General features: G+C 43.8%; 1 protein-coding gene across 2 annotated transcripts in view; it reads left to right on the forward strand.

Moving 5' to 3' along the window:
• The window catches only part of LOC111973875 (BDNF/NT-3 growth factors receptor-like), a 74563-nt gene that overhangs the window by 19734 nt on the left and 43916 nt on the right, over positions 1-10913 (forward strand). The window contains exon 12 of one of the 2 annotated variants that reach the window (XM_024001316.3): positions 1995-6252. The exons of the other annotated variant lie outside the window; for it this stretch is intronic. Within the exon in view, the coding sequence (XP_023857084.1) occupies positions 1995-2013 (19 nt within the window). The 3' untranslated portion in view covers positions 2014-6252. Of the gene's footprint in view, positions 1-1994; positions 6253-10913 lie in introns of those variants that run through there. 2 annotated transcript variants of the gene reach the window in all.

The raw sequence follows: 10913 nt of genomic DNA on the forward strand, positions 1-10913 counted from the left end.
CACGAACTACACTTGAAATGATACAAAATAACAAACGACGTAGACAGACCTGGACGTAAGAACTTACATGAAACGAAGAACGCACGAACAGGAACAGACTACATACAAACGAACGAACCGAAACAGTCCCGTGTGGTGCATAGACACAGACACGGAAGACAATCACCCACAAACAAACAGTGTGAACAGCCAACCTATATATGGTTCTCAATCAGAGGAAAACGTCAAACACCTGTCTCTGATTGAGAACCATATAAGGCTAATTACAAGTGACCTAAACATAGAAACACAAAACATAAAATGCCCACCCCAACTCACGCCCTGACCAACTAAACACATACAAAAATAACATAAAACAGGTCAGGAACGTGACACCTACTCAGCTTCATGAGTAATGCTTTTCCAACAGTCTTGAAGGAGTTCCCACATATGCTGTGCATTTGTTGGCTTCTTTTCCTTCACTCTGCGGTCCAACTTATCCCAAACCATCTCAATTGGGTTGAGGTCAGGTGATTGTGGAGGCTAAGTCATCTGATGCAGCACTCCATCACTCTCCTTCTTGATCAAATAGCCCTTACGCAGCCTGGAGGTGTGTTTTGGGTCATTGTCCTGTTGAAAAACAAATGATAGTCCCACTAAGCACAAACCAGATGGAATGGCGTATCGCTGCAGAATGCTGGTTAAGTGTGCCTTGAATTCTAAATAAATCACAGACAGTATCACCAGCAAAGCACCCCCACACCATCACACCTCCTCCTCCATGCTTCACGGTGGGAACCACACACACAGAGATCATCTGTTCATCTACTCTGTGTCTCACAAAGACACAGCTGTTGGAACCAAAAATCTCAAATTTGGACTCATCAGACCAAAGGACAGATTTCCACCGGTCTAATGCCCATTGCTCGTGTTTCTTGGCCCAAGCAAGTCTCTTCTTATTATTGGTGTCCTTTAGTAGTGGTTTCTTTGTAGCAATTCGAACAATGAAGGCCTGATTCACGCAGTCTACTCTGAACAGTTGATTTGTGTTTGTTACCTGAACTCTTTAAAGCATTTATTTGGGCTCCAATCTGAGGTGCAGTTAACTCTAATGAACTTATCCTCTACAGCAGAGGTAACTCTCTGGGTCTTCCTTTCCTGTGGCTGTCCTCATGAGAGCCAGCTTTATCATAGTGTTTGATGGTTTTTGCGACTGCACTTGAAGAAACTTTCAAAGTTCTTGACATTTTCCGGATTGACTGACCTTCATGTCTTAAAGTAATGACTATCGTTTCTCTTTGCTTATTTGAGCTGTTCTTGCCATAATGTGGTATTTTAACAAATAATGTTATCTTCTGTATACCACCCCTACCTTGTCACAACACAACTGATTGGCTCAAACGCATTAAGGAAAGATATTCCACAAATTAACTTTTAACAAGGCACACCTGTTAGTTGAACGGCATTCCAGGTGACTATCCCATGAAGCTGGTTGAGAGAATGCCAAGAGTGTGCAAAGATGTCATCAAGGCAAACGGTGGCTACTTTGAAGAATCTCAAATATAAAATATATTTTGATTTGTTTAACACTTTTTTTGGTTACTATATGATTCCATATGTGTTATTTCATAGTGTTGTCTTCACTATTATTCTACAATGTAGAAAATAGTCAAAATAAAGAAAAACCCTTGAATGAGTAGGTGTGTCCAAACTATTGAATGGTACTGTATATGTACTGTATCGTTCCACCTGCCTCTGCACTGAAGGACTAATTCACTAAGCGACCTTAACCCACCACTCAGTGCTGTTGATCCCACTAACTCTACTAAGCACTGATGTCTACCATCAACTGGGACCTACTTTCTACTTTTGGGGGATGTTTTACAATTAGGTATGCGTTGAATGTATAATTTCTGATCACACATGATTTGTTTTAATATTTTGATCACTGTCATGATTATGATGTAATTTATGTTGCTGCTCATTTCATTTATTTTGTTTGTGTTTTCCTTCAGGCTTTGTGTTATTTCATAACGTTCCACTGGAGGTGGTTGGGCGCTAGGAGAAATGGAGTCCCAAACACACACAGAGAGACAGAGACAGAGAGAGAGCTGGAACCCATTACACAATAAACATGGTTAAACATCAATTAAAAACACAACACCAAATCTTCCTCCACAGTAACTAAACACAACAACCTCTGAATACCCCATATGCTCATAAACAGCCCAATGTTATTAACCAGTTTGTAGTAGGCAAACTCAACCCTCTGTCTCGCTGCCAACATCCCCTCCAGCATGTCCACCACGTCCACAGACCCGTCACCGAATACTGTTCTTTCGTGTCTTCCAAATTGCTAATTTAGCTGCCCCTGACACAAAGTTAAGTAAGAGAACTACACCCCTTCGACTAAACCTGTACTTTGGCCCAAATATAAACAGTTGAGAAGAGAAAACCTCTCCCAGAGTACCAACCAGTAGAGGTCGACCGATTATGATTTTTCAATGCCGATACCGATTATTGGAGGACCAAAAAAAGCCAATACCGATTAAATCGGACAATTTTTATATATATATTTGTAATAATGACAATTACAACAATACTGAATGAACACTATTATTTTTACTTAATATAATACATAAATAAAATCAATATAGTCTCAAATAAATAATGAAACATGTTCAATTTGGTTTAAATAATTCAAAAACACAGTGTTGTAGAAGAAAGTACAAGTGCAATATGTGCCATGTAAAAAAGTAAATGTTTAAGTTCCTTGCTCAGAACATGAGAACATTGGAAAGCTGGTGGTTCCTTTTAACATGAGTCTTCAATATTCCCAGTTAAGAAGTTTTAGGTTGTAGTTATTATAGGATTTATAGGACTATTTCTCTCTATACCAGTTGTATTTCATATACCTTTGACAATTGGATGTTCTTATAGGCACTATATTAATCTCAGGAGTTGATAGGCTTGAAGTCATAAACAGCGCTGTGCTTCAAGCATTGCGAAGAGCTGCTGGCAAACGCAGTAATGTGCTGTTTGAATGAATGCTTATGAGCCTGCTGCTGCCTACCACCGCTCAGTCAGACTGTTCTATCAAATATCAAATCATAGACTTAATTATAATATAATAAACACACAGAAATACGAGCCTTATGTTATTAATATGGTCAAATCTGGAAACTATCATTTCGAAAACTAAACGTTTATTCTTTCAGTGAAATACGGAACCGTTCCGAAATGTTATCTAACGGGTGGCATCCATAAGTCTAAATATTGCTGTTACATTGCACAACCTTCAATGTTATGTCATAATTATGTAGAATTCTGTCAAATGAATTACGGTCTTTGTTAGGAAGACATGGTCTTCACACAGTTCGCAATGAGCCAGGCGGCCCAAACTGCTGCATATACCCTGGCGCGAATGCGCTTTTGTTAAATCATCACCCGTTTGGCGAAGTAGGCTGTGATTCGATGATAAATTAACAGGCACCGCATTGATTGTATGCAACGCAGGACAAGCTAGTTAACCTAGTAATATCATCAACCATGTGTAGTTATAACTAGTGATTATGTGAAGATTGATTGTTTTTTATAAGATAAGTTTAATGCTAGCTAGCAACTTACCTTGGCTCCTTGCTTCATTCGCGTAACAGGTGGTCAGCCTGCCACGCAGTCTCCTCGTGGATTGCAATGTAATCGGCGTCTAAAAATGGCGATCACCGATTATTATGAAAACTTGAAATCGGCCCTAATTATTCGGCCATGCCAATTAATCGGTCGACCTTTAGTGAACATCAACACTGACAATATTGTGATCAGAAAAACCTACAGGAGTAATGTCACACCTTACAACCCCACCACAGTAGTGCTCAGATACATACAACCTGTCTAACCTTGCTGCACTGACACGACCTTCATTAACTTTTAGCCATGTGTACTGCCTAACTTTTGCATTTCTTACTCTCCACACATCAGAAAGCTCAAACTCAGTTAATAGACCAGACAGGCAAATTTGTGACCGCAGGTGAGGTTCTTCAGCAGTGCGATCAACAGTAAAATCCACTGTACAGTTCCAGTCCCCCCTAAAACCATACACCCCTCTTGGTCACACTGTCTTAAGGTTTCCTTTATTTAATCAAATACGGAAATACGCTCTGTACCCTCAATAGGAGCATTAAAATAAACATAACATCCGCCTTAACCAATAAGACCCGACCCTTGACAATCTCTGTTGTAGATACCACAGTCACCCCTAAGCCTGAGGAAAGCAAAATTGCCACCCCAGCACTGCCTGGGAGACTAGCCCCACCTGAACCCCCTCCTGTACCCCATCACTCGTACTGGGTATCTCCTCACCAGTCTTGGGAAATGGCTCCCCAGTTCCATCCTTACCTCCTAAAACAATATTTTTCTGCTGCACATCAGATGTTATGTTCTCCTCTGGTACAAGCTGCAACTCAGTACCCTCAACAACAGGTGCTTGTGGCTGCTCTACCACAGTCAGCCCACCTCTCCCTACATCAGTGGGCCCAGGCGTTACGAGGACCACCTGCGTCCCGTCCTCCACCTTCTCATTTTTTGGGCAAGCATGTTGCTTATGGCCAACATCACCACACTCAAAACACTGTTGAATACCAGTAATAGCATACGCCATATACAATCTGTTGTGATACTTGACTTTAAACGATAACTCCAATGTCTGCTCCGGTGAGCCAAAAAACATAAACACCTGTCGCCGAAACGACATAACCTGTTTCAACGCCGGGTGTTTGCAACCCAGCGGGACAATTTTAATTGAACTTGCAAACTTCTCAAACCGCAATGGCTCATGCTCCAATAGCTCATTGGGAATAAACAGTGTTACATTCGAAATCGTTACTCTTGTTGACGGAGAAAAAAGTGGCGTAACTTGAATTAACATACCTTTAAGAAGTACACCATGCTCAACCATCCGACCAACAAGACGCTCTTCTTTAAGAAAAACCTCCACCGCTTTATTCATCCGGGATGCATAAGCAACATTTTGATAGCCTACCTTCTCTCCTACGGCAACCAGAAACTCCTCCACAGTGACAGTGGCTTCAGTAACACACCTGAACAGGTGTCAGAGACAGGGACAGCATCCCCATGTGTGTCGCCATCACCACCAAAACCAGGGCAATTCCAACAAGAAATACAATAAACCTAATTCTACCACTGAAAAAAACTACCTTAATCAGACACCACTCACACTCGCTCATACAATTCCCAGCATGCACCAACGAGAGCGAGAGACAGAGAGAGAGAGAGAGAGAACACGCGAGAAGAGAGACAGCGAGAGAGAGACGAGAAGCAGAGAGGAGACAGAGAGAAAGAGAAGAGACAGAGAGAGAGAGACACAGAGAGAGAGAGCAAGCGAGAACAGGAGAGAGAGAGAGAGAGAGAGAAGAGAGAGAGAGAAGAGAGGAGAGAGAAGAGAGAGAGAGAAGAGAGAGAGAGAGAGAGAGAGAGAGAGAGAGAGAAGCGAGAGAGAGAGAACTAGCAGGATGTTGTCATGTAAATACAGTTTGATGGTTGAGGTGTACACTGAGCTATAGGTCCAGTAGGGGCACCTAGCCATGCATACTGTATATTCTATACATATCTCCACATGCTAACACATGAACTAAAACATACCATACCAATAACCTACATCTCAGCACCCATAATACTTTCATCAGACATACAAGTGTAAAACACACATACACACTCATTAAAGCTGCAGTTCAAATGGAAGTCAGGTTTGATGTATGGAGAGTATTTCATTGAGGATGTTTCAGGGTCACTGTTGAGACACTTTTATCATACAACTTCCATGAAATACAGTTACACACCATTACACTTCCATAGCAAAATAAAAGACAGGTTTTCATAAACCATTAACCTTCTTTTACCAGTACATATAATATATCAACATGTATTGCACATATTTGTACATATTTAAGTATTTTTGGAAGAGAAATTAGATAGTCATTCTAACACTGTATTAACTAACATTTATTAAACTTGAAGTGCATCTTTAAAAAAAATGATACTGGAATATGTGTGTACACTCCGATATCAGTATAAAATTTGTTTTTATACTTGCTGGGATATCCAGGGCCAAGAGCCTCTTGTAAGTGTGTTATGTGGTTGTTGTGCTGTACATGATGGCATTGATTGCTGTAGTGTTTTACGTCACATTTAGTTATATTGAGGCTGACTCGTAGACAATAAAACTATTGGAACACAGTGTACATCCTGATAATTTAAGTGAATGCATTTTTCTCCAGTGTCCTCCCTCTCTGTCCTTCCTCCCCCTCTCCAGAGTGTGTGTGAGTTTTGTTTTTGTAGAAGCTCATCCACACATTCTGATCACACACTGACCCTGAGTGATGCAGGGACGTCACACACACACACACACACACACACACACACACACACACACACACACACACACACACACACAGAAATGGGGCATTCAATGCCCTCAATGACCCTCGGACTGGACTGTCAAAATGTAATCCATCCACTTCTATGTGTGTATTAAAGTTGCCATTCAACATGAGGAATCATGGAACCTGCTACGGAGTGCACCACCACACACAGCCTTTAATTCCCAAGACAAACAATGGACGGCTAATAGTGTAAGGAGAAACGATGTATGCTCTTTGTCTGTCTCTCTTTCTCTTTGCTTCTCATTATTCCCCCTGTCCTTTTCTGTCTCGTCACCTTCACATGTTTTAAGTGGGAGGAGGTGAGCCAGTCTCCCTGGTGTCACGTGAAAAGTTGAATGTGGTTTGTTTATTAAAAATAGAAAAGCACTGACAGAGAGAAAGAGAGCGAGAGAGAGACAGAGAAAATCTATATTTTTACATGGAGGGGGAGGTCAGTTAGGAATCTGATATGCTGCAGACTGTGGCTAGGTCCTGTTCTGTCAGGTAGTGAGGGCTGGATTCCGAGCCTGCCATTAAATTGCAGTGTAAATGAAATTGTATCCTTCCTTCCATCTCCATTAGTCTTCATCCCTTCATCCTTCTCTCTCCCCTGTTCAATTCATTCATCTGTCCATCGACCCCTACTCATCTCCTCCACCCCCATCTCTCCCTGCTCATAACCTTCCTTTCTCTTCACCTCTACTCTCATTCCTCCACATGTTTATCTCTCTCTTCCTATCCCGCCATCCCTCCTTTTCTCTGTGTCTGTGAGATCAATAGATCACTTCATGTGTTCAGCGAGGTTAGAGGTGCGTTTAGAGAGCAATATGCTCAGGTTACCCTGCTGGAGGGCAAGGGGCAGGCGTGGGGGTAGGGGAGGCTCTTGGGGACAGAGGGATGACAGGACACTTTACCGGTCATTACTGCCGGTTAGCACTAAGAGTGTAATAAGTGGACGAGAAACACATTGTTCCTCCTGCCTTCGTGAACATATCTATCTCAAATACCTCATATCCCTGCAAAGTGATCTGGTACTGCTACTCCCTGTATATAGCTCTCTGCACAGTGATCTGGTACTGCTACTCCCTGTATATAGCTCCCTGCACAGTGATCTGGTACTGCTAACTCACTGTAATAGTAGCTTCCTCTGCACAGTGGAATCTGGTAGCTGGGTACTCCCTGTATATAGCTCTCTGCCAGTGATCTGGTACTGCTATCCCTGTATATAGCTCCCTGCAACAGTGATCTGGTACTGCTACTCCCCTGTATATAGCTCTCTGCACAGTGATCTGGTACTGCTACTCCTGTATATAGCTCTCTGCACAGTGATCTGGTCTGCTACTCCCTGTATATAGCTCCTGCACAGTGATCTGGTACTGCTACTCCCTGTATATAGCTCCCTGCACAGTGGATCTGGTACTGCTAACTCCCTGTATATAGCTCTCTGCACAGTGATCTGGTACTGCTACTCCCTGTATATAGCTCCCTGCACAGTGATCTGGTACTGCTACTCCCTGTATATAGCTCTCTGCACAGTGATCTGGTACTGTACTCCCTGTATATAGCTCTCTGCACAGTGATCTGGTACTGGCTACTCCCTGTATATAGCTCCCTGCACAGTGATCTGGTACTGCTACTCCCTGTATATAGCTCCTGCACAGTGATCTGGTACTGCTACTCCCTGTATATAGCTCCTGCACAGTGATCTGGTACTGCTACTCCCTGTATATAGCTTCCCTGCACAGTGATCTGGTACTGCTACTTCCTGTAATAGCTCCCTGCACAGTGATCTGGTACTGCTACTCCCTGTAATAGCTCCTGCACAGTCGATCTGGTACTGCTACTCCCTGTATATAGCTCCTGCACAGTGATCTGGTACTGCTACTCCCTGTATATAGCTCCCTGCACAGTGATCTGGTACTGCTACTCCCTGTATATAGTGCCTGCCACAGTGATCTGGTACTGCTACTCCCTGTATATAGCTCCTGCACAGTGATCTGGTACTGCTACTCCTGTATATAGCTCCTGCACAGTGATCTGGTACTGCTACTCCTGTATATAGCTCCCTGCAGTGATCTGGTACTGCTACTCCTGTATATAGCTCCTGCACAGTGATCTGGTACTGCTACTTCCCTGTATATAGCTCCCTGCACAGTGATCTGGTACTGCTACTCCTGTATATAGCTCCTGCACAGTGATCTGGTACTGCTCTTCCCTGTTATAGCTCCTGCACAGTGATCTGGTACTGCTACTCCCTGTATATAGCTCCCTGCACAGTGATCTGGTACTGCTACTTCCCTGTATATAGCTCCCTGCACAGTGATCTGGTACTGCTACTCCCTGTATATAGCTCCCTGCACAGTGATCTGGTACTGCTACTCCCTGTATATTAGCTCCCTGCACAGTGATCTGGTACTGCTACTTCCCTGTATATAGCTCTGCACAGTGATCTGGTACTGCTACTCCCTGTATATAGCCCTGCACAGTGAATCTGGTACTGCTACTTCCGTGTTATAGCTCTGCACAGTGTTGGTACTGCTACTCCTGTATATAGCTCCCTGCACAGTGATCTGTACTGCTACTCCTGTATATAGCTCCCTGCACAGTGATCTGGTACTGCTACTCCCTGTATATAGCTCCTGCACAGTGATCTGGTACTGCTACTCCTGTATATAGCTCTCTGCACAGTGATCTGGTACTGCTACTCCCTGTATATAGCTCCCTGCACAGTGATCTGGTACTGCTACTCCCTGTATATAGCTTCCTGCACAGTGATCTGGTACTGCTACTCCCTGTATATAGCTCCCTGCACAGTGATCTGTACTGCTACTCCTGTATAGCTCCCTGCACAGTGTCTGGTACTGCTACTCCTGTATATAGCTCTCTGCAAAGTGATCTGGTACTGCTACTCCCTGTATATAGCTCCCTGCACAGTGATCTGGTACTGCTACTCCCTGTATATAGCTCCCTGCACAGTGATCTGGTACTGCTATTCCCTGTATATAGCTCCTGCACAGTGATCTGGTACTGCTACTCCCTGTATATAGCTCCTGCACAGTGATCTGGTACTGCTACTCCCTGTATTAGCTCCCTGCACAGTGATCTGGTACTGCTACTTCCTGTATATAGCTCCTGCACAGTGATCTGGTACTGCTACTCCCTGTATATAGCTCCCTGCACAGTGATCTGGTACTGGCTACTTCCTGTATATAGCTCCTGCACAGTGATCTGGTACTGCTACTCCCTGTATATAGCTCCGCACAGTGATCTGGTACTTGCTACTCCTGAGCTCTCTGCACAGTATCTGGTACTGGTACTCCCTGTATATAGCTTCCCTTGCACAGTGATCTGCGTACTGCGTACTCCGCTGTATATAGCTCCCTGCATCAGTGATCTGGTACTGGTACTCCCTGATCTAGCTCCCTCACAGTGATTCTGCGTACTGGTACGTGCCCGTAGATCTCCCTGCACAGTATCTGGTAGTGCTACTCCTGTATATAGCTCCTGGCACAGTTGATCTGTAACTGCTACTCCTGTATATAGCCCCTTGCACAGTGAATTGTACCTGGCTTACCCTGTATATAGCTCCTGCAACAGTGGATCTGGTACTGCTACTTTCCTGGTATATAGCTCTCTGCACAGTTATCTGGTATGCTACTCCCTGTATATAGCTACCTGCACAGTGACTGGTAACTGCTACTCCCTGTAATAGCTCCCTTGCACATGATCTGGTACTGCTACTCCCCTGTTATATAGCTCCTAGCACGTTGTCTGGTACTGCCTTACTCCCTGTATATTAGTCTCTCCTGCACAAGTTGATCTGGTAACTGAGCTAACTCTCCCTGTATATAGCTCTCTGCAACAGTGATTTCTGGTCATGCTTACTCCCTGTATTTAGCTCTCTGCACAGTGATCTGGTAGAGCTACTCCCTGTAAATATAGCTCTCTGCACAGTGATCGTGGTCTGCTACTCCCTAGCTCTCTGCACAGTGATTCTGGTACTGGTACTCCTGTATATGCCTCCCTGCACAGTGATCTGGTACTTGGTACCCCTTATATAGCTCTCTGGCACAGTGATCTGGGTACTGCACTTACTTCCTGTATATAGCTTCTCTGCACAGTGATCTGGTTACTGCTACTCCTTATATAGTCTTCTCTGCCACAGTGATCTGGTACTTGCTACTCCTAGCTCCTGCAAGTGATCTGGTACTTTGGTACCTTTGTGCTGTATATAGCTCGCCTGACAGTGATCTGGTACTGGTACCCTGTAATAGCTCCTGCACAGTGTCTGGGTACTGGTACTGTCCTAGCTCCCTGCAAGTGATCTGCGTAACTGGTACTCCCTAGCTCCCTGCACAGTGATCTGGTACTGCTACTCCCTGTATAATGAGTCTCTGCACAGTGATCTGGTAACTGCTACCCTGGTAATATACTCTCTGTCAAGTGATTGGTACTTGCTACTCTTCCTGTATAATAGCGTCTCTGCACAGTGATCTG

This window comes from Salvelinus sp. IW2-2015, linkage group LG15, assembly GCF_002910315.2.
Source record: "Salvelinus sp. IW2-2015 linkage group LG15, ASM291031v2, whole genome shotgun sequence".
In the NCBI taxonomy this organism is placed as follows: domain Eukaryota; kingdom Metazoa; phylum Chordata; class Actinopteri; order Salmoniformes; family Salmonidae; genus Salvelinus; species Salvelinus sp. IW2-2015.